Source organism: Pseudophryne corroboree, chromosome 3 (genome assembly GCF_028390025.1).
Source record: "Pseudophryne corroboree isolate aPseCor3 chromosome 3, aPseCor3.hap2, whole genome shotgun sequence".
NCBI classification, from domain to species: Eukaryota; Metazoa; Chordata; class Amphibia; order Anura; family Myobatrachidae; genus Pseudophryne; species Pseudophryne corroboree.
In genome coordinates, this window is record NC_086446.1 from 350254702 (window position 1) to 350276516 (window position 21815).

At 46.3% G+C, this 21815-nt stretch overlaps 1 protein-coding gene and 1 long non-coding RNA gene across 3 annotated transcripts in view; one reads left to right on the forward strand and one right to left on the reverse strand.

Annotated features, from left to right (window-relative positions):
• LOC135055548 (uncharacterized) overlaps positions 1 to 21815 on the forward strand; it is an 83627-nt gene that overhangs the window by 19979 nt on the left and 41833 nt on the right. The window lies entirely within an intron of this gene.
• LOC135055547 (nuclear factor 7, brain-like) overlaps positions 1413 to 21815 on the reverse strand; it is a 69165-nt gene continuing 48762 nt past the window's right edge. For both annotated transcript variants that reach the window (XM_063959741.1, XM_063959736.1), the window contains exon 3: positions 1413 to 3294. In XM_063959741.1, coding sequence (XP_063815811.1) covers positions 2287 to 3294 — 1008 coding nt within the window. In that variant the 3' untranslated portion in view covers positions 1413 to 2286. The remainder of the gene's footprint in view (positions 3295 to 21815) is intronic.

Genomic DNA, 21815 nt, shown 5'->3' on the forward strand with positions numbered 1-21815 from the left:
ATCCGCACTCTCCCGCCCGTTTGGGAGCTTTGGTATAATCCCCATGGTCCTTACGGAGTCCCAGCATCCACTTAGGACGTTAGAGAAAATAAGATTTTACTCACCGGTAAATCTATTTCTCGTAGTCCGTAGTGGATGCTGGGCGCCCATCCCAAGTGCGGATTGTCTGCAATACTTGTATATAGTTATTGTTTAACTAAAGGGTTATTGTTGAGCCATCTGTTGAGAGGCTCAGTTGTTATCATACTGTTAACTGGGTATAGTATCACGAGTTATACGGTGTGATTGGTGTGGCTGGTATGAGTCTTACCCGGGATTCAAAATCCTTCCTTATTGTGACAGCTCTTCCGGGCACAGTATCCTAACTGAGGTCTGGAGGAGGGTCTTAGTGGGAGGAGCCAGTGCACACCAGGTAATCCTAAAGCTTTCTTTAGTTGTGCCCAGTCTCCTGCGGAGCCGCTAATCCCCATGGTCCTTACGGAGTCCCAGCATCCACTACGGACTACGAGAAATAGATTTACCGGTGAGTAAAATCTTATTTTTTCTGTGTTCACATTTCTTCTTATTGTAGGGATAATTTTATTCAGCGCACCGGGGAGCTTTCACCTGTAAGGCTTGTTGTTACTGGGTGCCTGCCAGTGTTTCCCAACCACGGTCCTCAAGGCACACTAACAGTCCTGGTTTTAGTGATATCCAGGCTTGAACACAGGTGACTTAATTAGTACCACAGTTATTTTGATTTAACCATCTGTGCTGAAGCCTGGATATCACTAAAACCTGCACTGTTGGTGTGCCTTGAGGACCGCGTTGGGAATGCCTGATTTATTGTGTAAAGTAGATCTGAATGTGGGTGTTGACATAAATCACATCTATATTTTCAGTCCACTTTTGTGTGGTGACATAAACAGATAAATATATCTCAAGCGCTCATTAACTGACTGTGCAATTTCTATTTAAATGTGCTCAAATATGTCAAAGGGCCGAATCAAATGTTTTTTCCACGGATACCACTAGATGGAGCTCAGTGGCAGCAATTCAATTGTTATTTTTTTCTCACAGCGGTGCAACGAAAAAATGTGTGTAACCTGAGCACTTTGGGCATCCAAATGGGAGTTTGGACACCCAAAGCAGGGAGTTTAGACGGGTTTAGCCGTTTTAGGCAGCTTAACCCTGTCTGGCTGCAAATTGCACAACGTGCATGGGAACCCAAACACGTTGCGTTATGACATTTATTTGGGCATATAAAAAGTCCCGCTTAGATGGGATTTTTAGACGCCCAAAACATTTGGATCGGCCCCCAAGTGTCACCGTAGTGTAGTTGCTTACTCCACATTAATAAACATTTAAAAACAACAAGGAAAACTGGACACAGTGCTAAGATCTAGAATATTAAAAGAAATATATAGTATAAATTGAGTAAAAATCAAATTTTATTAAAATAAGAGATCCATATCTTTTTTATACAGACATACAACAAATAAATAAAACAACGATAAAAATCAATATTGATAAATTCCCCTGAACAAAATTATAAATATAGTTTCTAGAGCTTTACTACACATTACAGGACCAATTGAGTTAATAAATGAATGACTGTTCTCAAGAAAAATAAGCAATAAAACAATCTAGTATGAGGTTTAATAACAAGTAGCATACAATCATCCAGAAATATAGGGAATAATGCCCTATATCAGTGGTTTCCAAACTTTTTTGAATCACGGCGCCCTAGAGTATCAGAATTCTTTTCACGGCACCCCTAGGACAAAAGTTTCTATAGAGAAATTTAGAAAGAAATATTAAATTATGTAAATTGTGCTTAGATGTCATCCTTAGGTTCAATTGAGTGGTGAGGGACAAGATGTGCTTTTGTCTGTACACATATTTTATGATTGACAGCCACCAGCACTGGTTTTGCCTATTACATTGACTATAAATTTGTTTAAGTGGACCTGGACCACAACCCAGGGCACCCCTGCAAGTGTCTGGAGGCACCCCAGGGTGCCACGGCACACAGTTTGAGAACCACTGCCATATATCATTTATATGTTACTTATCTTTGTGCACTGCGGTGGACAGATATACAGGTATTGGGGGATCAGTTTTAAGACATAATTGAAGCTAATTAGCCACAAGTAGAAGATTTTCAATTTGAGGTGACCATTTTTAACATAGTAAATAAGTAAAGATGAAAGAAAACATTTTGTAAAACTGTGTAAGAATGGCATGACCATATAATGCAAGAGCGTAGACGTGTCATCAATGTGTTCAAACTCCTTTGCGAGCTTCTTATGATCTGATTGGTGGCAAGAGAGTCATAGGTCGAAGATCTTCCTCCCTTACAGGGACCCCTGGACCAAAGAACGCAAAGAGTTTCTCTACAAATGTACATTTAGACATCTCAAAAATAAGGCTTGTGGTATCTACATTATAGAAAGCCAGGTTACCGCTTAAAATATCCACAAACACCCCGATTCTCATAGGCAAAGTTGTAGGCTGTGGAGCCAGATGCCCACAGCCGTAGTAGGCAGTGTCTTTTTTACATAGCACCCAGAACCCATTTGCTGGACATAGATCTTGATGTTCTTTTCGTTTCACTGACATTTTCACAACACCAAGAATCCAATTGCTTTTATGACCAACATCCACCTCCCAGTAGTGCTGACCACATTGAAATCCGGGCAATCCTAGTACGTAAAGCCCAGGTTCAAAACAGTTTTTGCCTTTTTGAACCTTGGGAAAAGATGTATATCTTACCTGCTTGAGATTTTTAGATATAAAGAGATTGGGATGAGCACTGCCTGGGCCAAAATGTAATGACTTTTGCATGGGTTTTACAACATGTCTTATTCCTCGCCACTCCTGTATCTGGAAAGGTGAGATGTTTCTTTCTAGTGGAACAAAGAATTTGGATATATCATGTAACTGAGCCCTCAGCACTTTCAATTGCTCTGATGCCACAGTTATTTGTTCTTTATTTATCAATTTCACTTGCAATTCTGTAATGGAAGTAGACAAGGCTGCCAGTGACAAAACTCTGGTTTCCAAGACCACAATGGACTTTTCTACTCTACTCTGATGTTTGGCTAGACGTGTTTCCTCTTCTTTTAAAAGATGCTGGTGAAGGTGATAAAAGGACTCTCTAATTCTCTCTCTGTGCAGATCAGCAGTTAAGCGCGTTGTGCGTAATTTCTTCTCACAGTCTTCAAATAGCTCCCACACTGCTTCCTGCAGACATAGCAGATCTTCAGTCACTTGCATCTTGTCATCTTCTTGCAGGGCAAGCCATGAGGGACTCTGTGTGGAGAGAATAAAAGCTGTTAAAAATCTATTTTGCTTAATACATGTGTAGAATGAAGGAGCCCCTAGACAAGGCTCTATGGTCACAATGGACTGTTTTACAGCGAAAGAGAGGTTGCAATGTGAGTGGTATGTAGAGATGATGATAATATGACAAACTCAGTACTACTTACAAAGAGTGAAAGGTTTGTCTTATAAGAAGAGTGTCTGATTTCTGAAGACCAATAAAATGATTATACATGAAATATGTGGAATACAGAACTGAAGGTTTTACACTTAAAGAAATATGTCCACCAATCTCTTTTCTTATTCTGCAGCAGATTGCTCTATCTGGAGGAAGGTGTTTCTCTAACCCAACAGGCAGAGCGCAGTTAACAGACTGAAAGCCTTACTATGCAGACTTCGTTGCCAGAATCACAGTAACTCAGATGATTGCATTTTCATCTTTCTGATTTATGAGATTACGTTAGGGCATTGGGAAGAAATTCACCTGTCATTCAGTGGTTTCTTTAGTCCAAGCAAACTCAGAGTTAGCTAAAGTAGCACAAACATTTTAAACTTATGAAGTATAAAATATGAAACATTCATATTTATTAAAAAAGAAAACATGTTTTTAATACAATAAAAAATTAATACAGCCACTATAATAATAAATACACAAAAATTAAGAACATGAAAAATGCATTTAATGTGGATTCCAGAAAATCTGATAATATTGCATATTTACTGTCCCCACCACTACAGTTGGTGGAAAAACTAAGGGTTAATATTCACCGATTGGTAAAGTTGAAGCTCCTTATTACCGGTTAAATTTTAATTAACCACAATCTGATCCTCAGTTCTTTTATTCAAGAGTTAGCACTAATCATGGAGGAATCATAGCAATAAAAAAGGGCAGCTTTGGTAGTTGTCATCAGATGATGATAATAATTATTATACAATGCTGCTTGAAAAAAGGGGCCAGTTTCTTCCATCAGATGTGTACCCTGGGATCTGCTTTCTCCTTTTGCTGGTGAAAACATGAGCCATCAGATCCAATTGCTTACAGTTCTGTATTTCTGTCTGTTATATTTTGTTATGTTTCCTAGCAGTATGTTTCCCTACCATTAGAGGTCACCAGGGAGCTTATTTGTGTGCTGCAGTTCTGGGTTCTGCCTAGACAATTGTGGTCAGGTGTCTGGTATTGGGGTCCAATTACCAGCATGGAAAACACCTGATTCCTGGTCTATTTAATCTTCCTGGTCTCATCATTTACTGCTGGGTCATTAATGGTTCTCGTCCTGTTATGGCTGCTCTGGACATCAGATTCTTTGGATTCGCAAGCATCTCACAGTCTTGATTCTCGCCACAGTCTGGATGGATATCGCCTTGTTTGCACTAACCTGCTATGTTCTGGGCTTTGTACTATGCCTATGAACTATTGCGCCTGGTTAAGCCAAAGAATACCCTGCTACTCATCAGGTTAACATATTTTCTCTGACGTCCTAAGTGGATGCTGGGACTCTGTAAGGACCATGGGGAATAGCGGCTCCGCAGGAGACTGGGCACAACTATAAAGAAAGCTTTAGACTACTGGTGTGCACTGGCTCCTCCCACTATGACCCTCCTCCAGACTTCAGTTAGTATCTTGTGCACGGCTGAGCTGGATGCACACGAGGGGCTCTCCTGAGCTCCTAGAAAGAAAGTATATTTTAGGTTTTTTATTTTACAGTGAGATCTGCTGGCAACAGACTCACTTCAGCGAGGGGCTAAGGGGAGAAGAAGCGAACCTACCTAACAGGTGGTAGTTTGGGCTTCTTAGGCTACTGGACACCATTAGCTCCAGAGGGATCGACCGCAGGACCTGACCTTGATGTTCGTTCCCGGAGCCGCGCCGCCGTCCCCCTTACAGAGCCAGAAGCATGAAGAGGTCCGGAAAATCGGCGGCAGAAGACTTCGGTCTTCACCAAGGTAGCGCACAGCACTGCAGCTGTGCGCCATTGCTCCTCATGTACACCTCACACTCCGGTCACTGATGGGTGCAGGGCGCTGGGGGGGGGCGCCCTGAGGGCAATATTACACACCTTGGCTGGCAAATATACACCATATATAGTCCCAGAGGCTATATAGGTGTAAATTAATACCCCTGCCAGAGTTTCAAAAACGCGGGAGAAGTCCGACGAAAAAGGGGCGGGGCTAACTCCCTCAGCACACTGGCGACATTTTTCCCTCACCGCTCCGCTGGAAGGAAGCTCCCTGGCTCTCCCCTGCAGTCTACAACTACAGAATGGTAAAAAAAGAGAGGGGGGGCACTAAATTTAGGCGCAGTGTATATATATATATATATATATATATATATATATATATATATATATATATAGCAGCTATAAGGGGATATAATTCAGTTAGTCCCTGTATTATATAGCGCTCTGGTGTGTGCTGGCATACTCTCTCTCTGTCTCCCCAAAGGGCTTTGTGGGGTCCTGTCCTCTGTCAGAGCATTCCCTGTGTGTATGCGGTGTGTCGGTACGGCTGTGTCGACATGTTTGATGAGGAGGCTTATGTGGAGGCGGAGCAAATGCCTGTAAATGTGATGTCACCCCCTGCGGGGTCGACACCTGAGTGGATGGTTCTGTGGAAGGAATTACGCGACAGTGTCGACTCCTTGCATAAAAGGTTTGACGACATACCTACTATGGGACAGCCGGCTTCTCAGCCTGTGCCTGCCCAGGCGTCTCAAAAGCCATCAGGGGCTCTATAACACCCGCTACCTCAGATGGCAGACACAGATGTCGACACGGATACTGACTCCAGTGTCGACGACGATGAGACTAATGTAACTTCCAATAGGGCCACACGTTACATGATTGAGGCAATGAAAAATGTGTTGCACATTTCTGATGTTACCCCCGGTACCACAAAAAAGGGTATTATGTTTGGAGAGAAAAAACTACCAGTAGCTTTTCCTCCATCTGAGGAGTTAAATGACGTGTGTGAAGAAGCGTGGGCTTCTCCTGATAAGAAACTGGTAATTTCTAAGAGGTTACTAATGGCGTACCCTTTCCCGCCAGAGGATAGGTCACGCTGGGAAACATCCCCTAGGGTGGATAAAGCGCTCACACGCTTGTCAAAGAAGGTGGCACTACCGTCTCCGGATACGGCCGCCCTGAAGGAATCTGCTGATAGAAAGCAGGAGGCTATCCTGAAGTCTATACACACACAGGTGTTATACTGAGACCAGCTATTGCGTCAGCATGGATGTGCAGTGCTGCAGCTGCGTGGTCAGATTCCCTGTCGGAAAATATTGATACCCTAGACAGGGACACTATATTGCTAACCGTAGAGCATATTAAAGACGCACTTTTATACATGAGGGATGCACAGAGGGATATTTGCCGGCTGGCATCCAAAATTAGTGCAATGTCCATTTCTGCCAGGAGAGGGTTATGGACTCGGCAGTGGACAGGAGATGCAGATTCCAAAAGGCACATGGAAGTTCTGCCTTATAAGGGTGAGGAGTTTTGGTCGGGGATGGTCTCTCGGACCTCGTTTCCACAGCAACAGCTGGGAAGTCTACATTTTTACCCCATGTTCCCTCACAGCCAAAGAAAGCACCGTATTATCAGGTACAGTCCTTTCGGCCCAATAGGGGCAAGCGGGTTAAGGGCGCGTCCTTTCTGCCCAGAGGCAGAGGTAGGGGGAAAAAGCTGCAGCATACAGCCAGTTCCCAGGAGCAAAAGTCCTCCCCCGCTTCCTCTAAGTCCACAGCATGACGCTGGGGCTCCACAGGCGGAGCCAGGTACGGTGGGGGCCCGTCTCAAATATTTCAGCAATCAGTGGGCTCGCTCACGGGTGGATCCCTGGATCTTTCAAATAGTATCTCAGGGGTACAAGCTGGAATTCGAGACGTCTTCCCCCCCCCCCCCGCCGTTTCCTCAAATCTGCCTTGCCAACCACTCCCTCAGGCAGGGAGGCAGTGTTACGGGCAATTCACAAGCTGTATTCACAACAGGTGATAGTAAAGGTGCCCCTACTTCAACAAGGACGGGGTTACTATTCCACAATGTTTGTGGTACCGAAACCGGACGGTTCGGTGAGACCCATTTTAACTTTGAAATCCTTGAACACATATATAAAAAATTCAAGTTCAAGATGGAATCGCTCAGGGCGATTATTGCAAGCCTGGACGAGGGGGATTACATGGTATCACTGGACATCAAGGATGCTTACCTGCATGTCCCCATTTACCATCCTCACCAGGAGTACCTCCGATTTGTGGTAAAGGATTGTCATTACCAATTCCAGACGTTGCCGTTCGGTCTATCCACGGCTCCGAGGGTCTTTACCAAGGTAATGGCCGAAATGATGATACTCCTTCGAAAGAAGGGAGTTTTAATTATCCCGTACTTGGACGATCTCCTGATAAAGGCGAGGTCCAGGGAGCAGTTGTTGGTCGGGGTAGCACTATCTCGGGAGGTGCTACAACAGCGCGGCTGGGTTCTAAATATTCCAAAGTCACAGCTGATCCCTACGACACGTCTACTGTTCCTGGGGATGGTTCTGGACACAGAACAGAAAAAAGTGTTTCTCCCGGAGGAGAAGGCCAAGGAGCTGTCATCTCTAGTCAGAGGCCTCCTAAAACCAAAACAGGTGTCGGTGCATCACTGCACGCGGATCCTGGGAAAGATGGTAGCTTCCTACGAAGCAATTACATTCGGCAGGTTCCATGCAAGAACTTTTCAGTGGGACCTATTGGACAAGTGGTCCGGATCGCATCTTCAGATGCATCGGCTGATAACCCTGTCTCCAAGGACCAGGGTGTCTCTGCTGTGGTGGCTGCAGAGTGCTCATCTTCAAGAGGGCCGCAGATTCGGCATACAGGACTGGGTCCTGGTGACCACGGATGCCAGCCTTCGAGGCTGGGGGGCAGTCACACAGGGAAGAAACTTCCAAGGACTATGGTCAAGTCAGGAGACTTCCCTGCACATAAATATTCTGGAACTGAGGGCCATTTACAATGCCCTAAGTCAGGCAAAACCCCTGCTTCAAAACCAGCCGGTACTGATCCAGTCAGACAACATCACGGCGGTCGCCCATGTAAACCGACAGGGTGGCACGAGAAGCAGGACGGCGATGGCAGAAGCCACAAGGATTCTCCGATGGGCGGAAAATCACGTGTTAGCACTGTCAGCAGTGTTCATTCCGGGAGTGGACAACTGGGAAGCAGACTTCCTCAGCAGGCACGACCTCCACTCGGGAGAGTGGGGACTTCATCCAGAAGTCTTCCAAATGATTGTAAACCGTTGGGAAAGGCCACAGGTGGACATGATGGCGTCCCGCCTAAACAAAAAGCTAGAAAGATATTGCGCCAGGTCGAGAGACCCTCAGGCGATAGCTGTGGACGCTCTAGTGACACCGTGGGTGTACCGGTCGGTTTATGTGTTCCCTCCTCTTCCTCTCATACCAAAGGTACTGAGGATAATAAGGAGAAGAGGAGTAAGAACTATACTCATTGTTCCGGATTGGCCAAGAAGAGCTTGGTACCCGGAACTTCAAGAAATGATCTCAGAGGACCCATGGCCTCTGCCGCTCAGACAGGACCTGCTACAACAGGGGCCCTGTCTGTTCCAAGACTTACCGCGGCTGCGTTTGACGGCATGGCGGTTGAACACCGGATCCTGAAGGAAAAGGGCATTCCGGAGGAAGTCATTCCTACGCTGATTAAAGCTAGGAAAGAAGTTACCGCAAACCATTATCACCGCATTTGGCGAAAATATGTTGCGTGGTGTGAGGCCAGGAAGGCCCCAACGGAGGAATTTCAGCTGGGTCGATTTCTGCACTTCCTGCAGTCAGGGGTGACTATGGGCCTAAAATTGGGTTCCATTAAGGTCCAGATTTCGGCCCTATCGATTTTCTTCCAGAGAGAACTGGCTTCACTACCTGAAGTTCAGACTTTTGTTAAGGGAGTGCTGCATATTCAGCCCCCTTTTGTGCCTCCAGTGGCACCTTGGGATCTCAACGTGGTGTTGGATTTCCTAAAGTCACATTGGTTTGAGCCACTAAAAACCGTGGATTTGAAATATCTCACGTGGAAAGTGGTCATGCTGTTGGCCTTGGCTTCGGCCAGACGTGTATCAGAATTGGCGGCTTTGTTATGTAAAAGCCCTTATCTGATTTTCCATATGGATAGGGCAGAATTGAGGACTCGTCCCCAGTTTCTCCCTAAAGTGGTATCAGCTTTTCATCTGAACCAACCTATCGTGGTGCCTGCGGCTACTAAAGACTTGGAGGCTTCCAAGTTGTTGGACGTAGTCGGGGCCCTGAAAGTCTATGTTTCCAGGACAGCTGGAGTCAGAAAGACTGACTCGCTATTTATCCTGTATGCGCCCAACAAGTTGGGTGCACCTGCTTCAAGCAGACTATTGCTCGCTGGATCTGTAGTACGATTCAGCTTGCACATTCGGCGGCTGGACTGCCGCATCCTAAATCAGTGAAAGCCCATTCCACAAGGAAGGTGGGCTCTTCTTGGGCGGCTGCCCGAGGGGTCTCGGCTCTACAACTTTGCCGAGCAGCTACTTGGTCGGGGTCAAACACATTTGCAATATTCTACAAGTTTGACACCCTGGCTGAGGAGGACCTAGAGTTTGTCCATTCGGTGCTGCAGAGTCATCCGCACTCTCCCGCCCATTTGGGAGCTTTGGTATAATCCCCATGGTCCTTACGGAGTTCCCAGCATCCACTAGGACGTCAGAGAAAATAAGAATTTACTCACCGGTAATTCTATTTCTCGTAGTCCGTAGTGGATGCTGGGCGCCCATCCCAAGTGCGGATTGTCTGCAATACTTGTATATAGTTATTGCCTAACTAAAGGGTTATTGTTTAGAGCCATCTGTTGAGAGGCTCAGTTATTTTTCATACTGTTAACTGGGTATAGTATCACGACTTATACGGTGTGATTGGTGTGGCTGGTATGAGTCTTACCCGGGATTCCAAAATCCTTTCCTTATTGTGTCAGCTCTTCCGGGCACAGTATCCTAACTGAGGTCTGGAGGAGGGGCATAGAGGGAGGAGCCAGTGCACACCAGGTAGTCCTAAATCTTTCTTAGTTGTGCCCAGTCTCCTGCGGAGCCGCTATTCCCCATGGTCCTTACGGAGTTCCCAGCATCCACTACGGACTACGAGAAATAGAATTACCAGTGAGTAAATTCTTATTTTATTTCAGATTTTGTGAGTTGGTTCTGCTTCAGGAGTTCGTTAAAGAATGACCCAGCCATACAAACCAGGGAATGCTCGATAGTCTGTCACTTTGGGTTCTCTAACTAAATTAATAATTGCAGGACTACCTGGATTACTCAGTCATGTTACTTCTCCCAGTGGAAATGTTTCCCTATGCTCCCTGCAAACATACATTATCCTGCTGCGTGCTCAGATTGCCCAGGTGCTAATCATTTTGCCTGAACTCCTTATGATTTTTATTCCAGTACTACTGCAGCTTCACAGCAGCAAGTAGGAAACTACACACCTTCACCTCAAACAAGGCTTTCTAACCACTCTGATACACTGAGTGCCTCCACTCTACAGTATGTGTTACTGCAGGTCCTAATGCTGTTCAGCCATTTTCTGTGATAAACAAGTGTTCAAGTGGTTCGCATGTCAGAGAGGTGTCTGCCTTGCCAGAGGTCAGAGAGGTGTCTGCCTTGCCAGAGGTCAGAGAGGTGTCTGCCTTGCCAGAGACTCGGAAGGTGTCTTAGTGGAGCTCACCTTGTCTGAAATACCACAGGTACCTGCTCTGCCTGAGGTGCCACCAGCTATTGATCACCCTTGTAAGAACCAGTCTTTATTTTATGATGGGGATATTTCCAGTTTGAGCTGTTTGTCCTTCAGTATCTGGAGTCAGTTGATATTATCCACACGGACAATACTGATATGGACATCGTAGCCAATTTGTTGATGAGGTTCAGAGGAGAGGCTTTAGGGTGGGTATCTTCATTAGTGTGTTCTGCAGAATTGCAGAATTTGTCCACTTTTGCCAAGGCAGTTATGAGGAGGTTCAGTCCACCAGCCATTCTTTCTCTGACGTCCTAGTGGATGCTGGGACTCCGTCAGGACCATGGGGATTAGCGGCTCCGCAGGAGACAGGGCACAAAAATAAAAGCTTTAGGACTAGGTGGTGTGCACTGGCTCCTCCCCCTATGACCCTCCTCCAAGCCTCAGTTAGGTTTTTGTGCCCGTCCGAGCAGGGTGCAATCTAGGTGGCTCTCCTAAAGAGCTGCTTAGAAAAAGTTATTAGGTTTTTTATTTTCAGTGAGTCCTGCTGGCAACAGGCTCACTGCAACGAGGGACTTAGGGGAGAAGAAGTGAACTCACCTGCGTGCAGGATGGATTGGCTTCTTAGGCTACTGGACACCATTAGCTCCAGAGGGATCGAACACAGGCCCAGCCATGGAGTCCGGTCCCGGAGCCGCGCCGCCGACCCCCTTGCAGATGCCGAAAAGTGAAGAGGTCCAGAAACCGGCGGCAGAAGACTTTTCAGTCTTCATGAGGTAGCGCACAGCACTGCAGCTGTGCGCCATTGTTGTCAGCACACTTCACACCAGCGGTCACTGAGGGTGCAGGGCGCTGGGGGGGGGGCGCCCTGGGCAGCAATGATAATACCTTGTTCTGGCTAAAAATACATCACATATAGCCCCTGGGGCTATATGGATGTATTTAACCCCTGCCAGGTCTCACAAACACCGGGAGAAGAGCCCGCCAAAATAGGGGGCGGGGCCTATCTCCTCAGCACACAGCGCCATTTTCCTGCACAGCTCCGCTGCGAGGAAGGCTCCCAGGACTCTCCCCTGCACTGCACTACAGAAACAGGGTAAAAAAACAGAGAGGGGGGGCACTTTTTTGGCGATATTGATATATTAAGCTGCTATAAAGGAAACAACACTTCTGTAGGGTTGTTCCTATATATTTATAGCGCTTGGGTGTGTGCTGGCAAACTCTCCCTCTGTCTCCCCAAAGGGCTAGTGGGGTCCTGTCTTCGATAAGAGCATTCCCTGTGTGTCTGCTGTGTGTCGGTATGTATGAGGACGATGTTGGTGTGGAGGCGGAGCAATTGCCGGTAATGGTGATGTCACCCCCTAGGGAGTAGACACCGGAATGGATGGCTTTGTTTATGGAATTACGTGATAATGTCAGCACGTTACAAAAATCAGTTGACGACATGAGACGGCCGGCAAACCAGTTAGTACCTGTCCAGGCGTCTCAGACACCGTCAGGGGCTGTAAAACGCCCTTTACCTCAGTCGGTCGACACAGACCCAGACACGGACACCGAATCTAGTGTCGACGGTGAAGAAACAAACGTATTTTCCAGTAGGGCCACACGTTATATGATCACGGCAATGAAGGAGGCTTTGCATATCTCTGATACTGCAAGTACCACAAAAAGGGGTATTATGTGGGGTCTGAAAAAACTACCTGTAGTTTTTCCTGAATCAGAGGAATTGAATGAAGTGTGTGATGAAGCGTGGGTTAACCCCGATAGAAAACTGCTAATTTCAAAGAAGTTATTGGCATTATATCCTTTCCCGCCAGAGGTTAGGGCGCGCTGGGAAACACCCCCTAGGGTGGATAAGGCACTCACACGCTTATCAAAACAAGTGGCGTTACCGTCTCCTGAAACGGCCGCCCTCAAGGATCCAGCTGATAGGAGGCTGGAAACTACCCTGAAAAGTATATACACTCATACTGGTGTTATACTGCGACCAGCCATCGCCTTTGCATGGATGTGCAGTGCTGGGGTGGTTTGGTCGGATTCCCTGACTGAAAATATTGATACCCTGGATAGGGACAGTATTTTATTGACTATAGAGCAATTAAAGGATGCTTTTCTTTATATGCGAGATGCTCAGAGGGATATTTGCACTCTGGCATCGAGAGTAAGTGCGATGTCCATATCTGCCAGAAGAAGTTTATGGACGCGACAGTGGTCAGGTGATGCGGATTCCAAACGGCATATGGAAGTATTGCCGTATAAAGGGGAGGAATTATTTGGGGTCGGTCTATCGGATTTGGTGGCCACGGCAACAGCCGGGAAATCCACCTTTTTACCTCAGGTCCCCTCCCAACAGAAAAAGACACCGTCTTTTCAGCCGCAGTCCTTTCGTTCCTATAAGAACAAGCGGGCAAAAGGACAGTCATATCTGCCCCGAGGCAAAGGAAAGGGTAAGAGAGTGCACCAAGCAGCTCCCTCCCAGGAGCAGAAGCCCTCCCCGGCTTCTGCAAAGCCCTCAGCATGACGTTGGGGCTTTACAAGCGGACTCAGGGGCGGTGGGGGGTCGACTCAAGAATTTCAGCGCACAGTGGGCTCACTCACAGGTGGACCCCTGGATCCTGCAGGTAGTATCTCAGGGTTACAGGTTGGAATTCGAGAAGTCTCCCCCTCGCCGGTTCCTAAAGTCTGCTCTGCCAACGTCTCCCTCAGACAGGGCGACGGTATTGGAAGCCATTCACAAGCTGTATTCTCAGCAGGTGATAGTCAAGGTACCCCTCCTACAACAGGGAAAGGGGTATTATTCCACACTATTTGTGGTACCGAAGCCGGACGGCTCGGTAAGACCTATTCTAAATCTGAAATCTTTGAACCTGTACATACAAAAATTCAAGTTCAAGATGGAGTCACTCAGAGCAGTGATAGCGAATCTGGAAGAAGGGGACTTTATGGTGTCCCTGGACATCAAGGATGCTTACCTGCATGTCCCAATTTGCTCTTCACATCAAGGGTACCTCAGGTTCGTGGTGCAAAACTGTCATTATCAGTTTCAGACGCTGCCGTTTGGATTGTCCACGGCACCTCGGGTCTTTACCAAGGTAATGGCCGAAATGATGTTTCTTCTGCGAAGAAAAGGCGTATTAATTATCCCTTACTTGGACGATCTCCTGATAAGGGCAAGGTCCAGAGAACAGCTGGGGGACGTAGTAGCACTAACCCAAGTAGTGCTGCAACAGCACGGGTGGATTCTGAATTTTCCAAAATCTCAATTGACCCCGACGACACGTCTGCTGTTCCTGGGAATGATTCTGGACACGGTTCAGAAAAAGGTGTTTCTTCCGGAGGAGAAAGCCAGGGAGTTATCCGAACTTGTCAGGAACCTCCTAAAACCAGGAAAAGTGTCTGTGCATCAATGCACAAGAGTCCTGGGAAAAATGGTGGCTTCTTACGAAGCGATTCCATTCGGCAGATTCCACGCACGAACTTTTCAGTGGGATCTGCTGGACAAATGGTCCGGATCGCATCTGCAGATGCATCAGCGGATAACTTTGTCTCCACAGACAAGGGTGTCTCTTCTGTGGTGGTTGCAGAGTGCTCATCTGTTAGAGGGCCGCAGATTCGGCATACAGGACTGGGTCCTGGTGACCACGGATGCCAGTCTGAGAGGCTGGGGAGCGGTCACACAGGGAAGAAACTTCCAGGAGTGTGGTCAAGCCTGGAGATGTCTCTTCACATAAATATACTGGAGCTAAGAGCGATTTACAATGCTCTGAGCCTGGCAAAACCCCTGCTTCAGGGTCAGCCGGTGTTGATCCAGTCGGACAACATCACGGCAGTCGCCCACGTAAACAGACAGGGCGGCACAAGAAGCAGGAGGGCAATGGCAGAAGCTGCAAGGATTCTTCGCTGGGCGGAAGATCATGTGATAGCACTGTCAGCAGTGTTCATTCCGGGAGTGGACAACTGGGAAGCGGACTTCCTCAGCAGACACGATCTACACCCGGGAGAGTGGGGACTTCATCCAGAAGTCTTCCACATGATTGTGAACCGTTGGGAAAAACCAAAGGTGGATATGATGGCGTCCCGCCTCAACAAAAAACTGGACAGGTATTGCGCCAGGTCAAGAGACCCTCAGGCAATAGCTGTGGACGCTCTGGTAACACCGTGGGTGTTCCAGTCAGTGTATGTGTTTCCTCCTCTGCCTCTTATACCAAAAGTACTGAGAATTATACGGCAAAGGGGAGTAAGAACGATACTCGTGGCTCCGGATTGGCCAAGAAGAACTTGGTACCCGGAACTTCAGGAGATGCTCACGGAAGATCCGTGGCCTCTACCTCTAAGACGGGACCTGCTTCAGCAGGGACCGTGTCTATTCCAAGACTTACCGCGGCTGCGTTTGACGGCATGGCGGTTGAACGCCGAATTCTAAGGGAAAAAGGCATTCCGGAAGAGGTCATCCCTACCCTGGTAAAAGCCAGGAAGGAGGTGACTGCACAACATTATCACCGCATTTGGAGAAAATATGTTGCGTGGTGTGAGGCCAGGAAGGCCCCGACGGAGGAATTTCAACTGGGTCGATTCCTACATTTCCTGCAAACAGGATTGTCTATGGGCCTCAAATTAGGGTCCATTAAGGTTCAAATTTCGGCCCTGTCGATTTTCTTCCAGAAAGAATTGGCTTCAGTTCCTGAAGTCCAGACTTTTGTAAAAGGAGTACTACATATACAGCCCCCGGTTGTGCCCCCAGTGGCTCCGTGGGATCTTAATGTAGTTTTGGATTTTCTCAAATCCCATTGGTTTGAGCCACTCAAATCGGTGGATTTGAAATATCTTACATGGAAAGTAACCATGCTACTGGCCCTGGCTTCAGCCAGGAGAGTGTCAGAATTGGCGGCTTTATCGTATAAAAGCCCATATCTGATTTTCCATTCGGACAGGGCAGAACTGCGGACGCGTCCTCAGTTTCTGCCTAAGGTGGTTTCAGCGTTTCACCTGAACCAGCCTATTGTGGTGCCTGCGGCTACTAGCGATTTGGAGGATTCCAAGTTGCTGAACGTTGTCAGGGCATTGAAAATATATATTTCAAGGACGGCTGGAGTCAGAAAATCTGACTCGCTGTTTATACTGTATGCACCCAACAAGCTGGGTGCTCCTGCTTCTAAGCAGACGATTGCTCGTTGGATTTGTAGCACAATTCAACTTGCACATTCTGTGGCAGGCCTGCCACAGCCTAAATCTATCAAGGCCCATTCCACAAGGAAGGTGGGCTCATCTTGGGCGGCTGCCCGAGGGGTCTCGGCATTACAACTCTGCCGAGCAGCTACGTGGTCGGGGGAGAACACGTTTGTAAAATTCTACAAATTTGATACCCTGGCTAAAGAGGACCTGGAGTTCTCTCATTCGGTGCTGCAGAGTCATCCGCACTCTCCCGCCCGTTTGGGAGCTTTGGTATAATCCCCATGGTCCTGACGGAGTCCCAGCATCCACTAGGACGTCAGAGAAAATAAGATTTTACTTACCGATAAATCTATTTCTCGTAGTCCGTAGTGGATGCTGGGCGCCCATCCCAAGTGCGGATTGTCTGCAATACTTGTACATAGTTATTGTTACAAAAAAATCGGGTTGTTATTGTTGTGAGCCGTCTGTTCAGAGGCTCCTACGTTTGTCATACTGTTAACTGGGTTCAGATCACAAGTTGTACGGTGTGATTGGTGTGGCTGGTATGAGTCTTACCCGGGATTCAAAATCCTTCCTTATTGTGTACGCTCGTCCGGGCACAGTATCCTAACTGAGGCTTGGAGGAGGGTCATAGGGGGAGGAGCCAGTGCACACCACCTAGTCCTAAAGCTTTTATTTTTGTGCCCTGTCTCCTGCGGAGCCGCTAATCCCCATGGTCCTGACGGAGTCCCAGCATCCACTACGGACTACGAGAAATAGATTTATCGGTAAGTAAAATCTTATTTTTTCTCCAGGGTTAGTCTTTTTGTTCTCAGAAGAGTGTTTAAATGCCTCACTATGTTCCTCCTCTTATGTGAAAAAAAAGAAGAAAAGATGACCCTTAAGGCATCTGGAATCTGCCTTGTTAAGGGGGGCATTATGTTACAGTACTGTATTTCTGTCTGTTATATCTTGTTATGTTTCCTAACAGTATTTTTCCCTACTATTAGGGATCACCAGGGACCTTATTTGTTTGCTGCAGTTCTGGGTTCTGCCTATACACTGCATGTCTGTCTTGGAATTGTGGTCAGGGGTCTGGTATTGGGATCCAATTACCAGCATGGAAAACACCTGCTTCCTGACCTATTTTATCTCCCTGGGTTCAGCATTCAGTGCTGGGTCATTAATGGTTTTTGTCCTGTTATGCCTGCTCTGGACTTCAGCTTCTCTGGATTTGCCAAGCATCGCACAGTCTTGTTTTTCACAACAGTCTGGATGGATATTTCCTTGTTTGCTGTAACCTGCTATGTTATGGACTTTAGGGGTAATTCAGAGTTGATCGCAGCAGCAAATTTGTTAGCAGTTGGGCAAAACCATGTGCACTGCAGGGGGGGGGGGGGGGGGCAGATGTAACATTTGGAGGGAGAGTTAGATTTGGGTGGGTTGTTTTGTTTCTGTGCAGGGTAAATACTGGCTGCTTTATTTTTACACTGCAATTTAGATTTCAGTTTGAACACACCCCACCCAAATCTAACTATATCTCTGCAAATGTTATATCTGCTATACCTGCAGTGCAAATGGTTTTGCCCAACTGCTAACACATTTGCTGCTGCGATCAACTCTGAATTGCCCCCTTTGCACTATGCCTATGAACTCCTGTGCCTGCTTAAGCAGAAAAATACCCTGCTACTCATCAGGTTACCATCATTTTTTGTTATCCTTTTTGGACTTATTTTAAACTGTGCCTGGAATTTCTTACCTTTGCTATATCTAGTATATTATTGACTACCTGTCTGCATATTACCCTGTGTCTGCATTATCAAGATAATTGGATATTCTAAATACCTGGCATTGTCTACCTGCCTGCATTAACAAGTTTGCCATGTCTACTCCTTTGGAAACCTCAAGCCTCTCTACACTACCCTGTTAACTGCTATAACTCTGAATAATGCGCATCCTGTATTTATTACTGATTTTGTGAGTTGGTTCTGCTTCACTCCAGGGGAGTTCGTAACACCGGTGAACTGCCTACTCCTTTTGCTGGTGAAAATAGGGTCCAGTTTCCATCAGACGCCTACCCTGGAACTGTCTTCTCCCTTTGCTATTAGACTCGCAGGGGAAATAGAAAATAATCTGTTTCAGGTAGCAACTGGAGCCACAATCAAAGTCACTGATGCGTTTCTCCACCGTTATATCTTATGTTTCCCTCAGCGGGAGTATATTATATAATTATATCAGTATTGCGGTGTCAGTGTTTTAATGCACAAGGAAATAGGGCAACTGGAGCAGCCACTTCATAGGATGAACCAATTATCATGAGAATTTAGCCATTTACAGGACAGAAACACATATCATAGAAGTTGATGGAAGAAAAGAACATACATGACTAAAATTTCAGTGAGGACTGTACCCTAGTAGAGCTATTAATGATGTGAGTCATGTCTACCCAATACCTCTCCTAGGCCATGACATTATGAATAAAACCAACTGTGATAGTTTCCACCCCTCCCAGTGAGCGGGTTATGAAACAGTAGTATAGACCTAAGAGATTGTATCATACCTGCATATAAACCAGTTTTCCTAAATTAAAAAAATTGAATAACAGAGAAAAATACTTTAAACATTTTAGAACCCAATAAAGCAGTTTCACGAACTGCATTAAAAGAAGAAAAGATATACGGTGCCATATGGGGAAAGGTCGAGATTCGAAAGTGGGAATACATAAACAATGTGAATATGCAATAATGATGGACTTACGGACAAGTCATTGATCTGTAAGTCTGGTCATAGAAACCCTATAAATCGAAAAATTATCAAGAATCATACAGTATGCAACATAGACCAACCATCCTTGTCTACGGACCACAGCACTGACCCAAGGATTACATAATCAACTATATAGTAAAATAAGAAGAAATATTATATATATAAAGAGCCAGAATGTAAATTTGTTAAAGGATACGACAACAATAGAAACAATTTGTTATCAGTCAGTATCTGACATATTGGAAGCTGCTGGAGCGCGAAGAGAGTCTATGAAGTTCTTCGCAACCTGTGGTGTGTCCAGAAAATATGGCCACCCCTCATGATAGACCCGCAATTTGGCTGGATAGAGTAATGCAAATTTACGACCCAGTTCAAAAAGCTTCTTGCATGCAGAGGCAAATTCCCTTTTTTACATAGCCACAAGGAATGAAAAGTCTTGAAATAATAACAACTTAGTACCTTGATATTGAAGATGAAAGCATTTCTTGTACGCGTCCATGAGACGTACTTTATCCGCATAATTGAGTATTTTGAAGATAACTGGCCTGGGTCTGTCTCGTGATGTTTGCCTTTCCGGGCCAACTCGATGCACTCGCTCCACCAGAAACGGACTAGTCGAAGGCATATAATCCAATTTCCGTGGCAGCCACTCCGTGACTAGTGACATAAGGTTGGCATTGTTGACTGATTCCAGTAGGATGATGATGCGTACATTATTTCGTTTGATACGATTCTCCAAATCTTCCAATTTATCATGGATGGAGGTAACCAACTTCTCCTGTGCAACGAATGTAGCTTTAGGCGTAGAGAGTTCATCCTCTAAATCTGAAATCTGTTGCTCCACTTCCGATAAACGCTGGTCATGTTGCGTAACCTTGGTTAAAGCAGAATCAATTGAATATTTTTAATGGTGCTAACTTCTGGTCAAGTAACACTGCAAGGATAGCAGTTCTTGTGTGGGTATAGAACCGGCAACTGGAGAGGGCAACAAATTAATATCTCCATCTTCGAAGGCGTCTCCAGGTTTCATAGCAGAGGATGGAGAAGAATTAGAAGTATTGCTTTTCCCACGTCCTTTATTCTGCTGGCCTCCCTTTAGGCTTCTCTGTGGTCTGGCCACGAATTTATTCATGACATCAATAATTATAGGAAAATTGTACAGAGAATACAAAATAGAAAATATAAAGTCCCACTTGTTTCTTCAAGAGAGTGTAAGAAGGATTATAGCAGATGACAGAACCGCAGTGCCCAGCTTCCCTGTCCAGCAGCGGTGAGCAGAGCACCCCCAGCCGCAATTTATTTTATATAGGATATGACCTTCCACAATAGCTTTCCCCAAATAACACCTAGATGTGTTAAGGTTAGGAGTAGAGGACAGGCAAAATATAGTGTGATAGTGCAGGCACTCACCCAGATATGCTGCTGCATGGGGTTTATGAGTTGGGTGGAAGTCCTTGAAATGATATCCTAGCAGCAGCAGCACTGGAGAAGGGCAGCCTGTTTGAGGGCAGGTAATATCACCAGGATGCTGAGGCTGTAATTACCAGGTGGGGAGAACACTTGAGATATCTGCTATGAGTGTGGGACTGGCTGCAACTTTCACCTCAATCCAGCTCCACTATACACTGTTGCCAGGGAAGAGTAGCTTGTCAGTAGGGAGAAAGGAAGTGAGTGCACCCACCAATTCCAGGGTTCAGTCCAGAGCAACCAGAGGAGGGCGCCCAGCAGATGCACAGAGGGACAGGGAACGTGCGGGGCCGACAGCACAGGAAGCCACCAGACCCTCTTCGCGGAGATCGTGGGTGGGCTCCACGCTGCACTTAGGGCCTTGGGTGTGATGCAGCAGGGGAATACCTGCTGCGGCTGGCCGAGCCACAGGCAGCCACAGACGGAAACACCAGCGGCAACTAATCCGGCGCTAGAGGGAGCAGGATCCGTCCCCAGCAGCGATTTCCGAAACGGATCCTGGGAGGGAGCGGAAATTGAGGCCGCAGCTTCTCTCCGCAGGTAGGCCCACACTCGCAGCAGCGCCAGGGATTGTTCAAGGCTCCAGACAGGCCACCGCCAGGTGTACCTGGGTGGTCAAGGGTGTAGGGGAGCTCTGTAGACCAGTTAGGGGTGGAATATCCCTCTCCAAAAGCCCCCAAATATCCAAAACTTCAGGAGCCCAGTGGATACACAGCATCTCCTCATGTCCACCAGGCCACGCCTCCTGGCAATGTGTTTTTTAACAAATTGTTATATATGTATGTTATATTTTATTATATGATACCTAAAATCTATTTTTAATATTTAAATTATGAGCGCTCTCTTATCCCAGTTTATTCTGGTGTGTTGATTAAATGTCTGTTTGAGGTATACCAGATACCTCGTGGGAGCAGCTTTTTAAAGTAACCAACACTGATAATTAGGTTACACATACGTTTACACTTGGTGACAGAATTGCTCCCGAATCTTTTTTGGGGATCTTATGTAAAATACCTCCAATAATAGGGCCATAAATAGAATCTAGAGACTTAGTGCTCTCAGCCAAAGGCTTCATTGCAGTACAAAAGTAGAGGTGTGAGAGGGCACCCCTGTTGCGTGCCATCAGTAATGTCAATCCCTGGGGAAAAGCAACCATTAACAAAATGATGGGAAAGTATACAAGGCCAAGATGGAATCAAGTATCCTACCTTCAAAGCCAAATCGCCGCAAAGTAAATAAAGGGTTTTCTTTTAGCTCTTTATGCACCCCTATTACATGGACCATACTTATCTATAGTTATGTTTATACTTGTCTTCGGTCAGTGTGTTTTATTTTCCTCACTGTTGTTTTGCCAGTATTAGCACCTCTTGTCAAGATTATTTAACTTC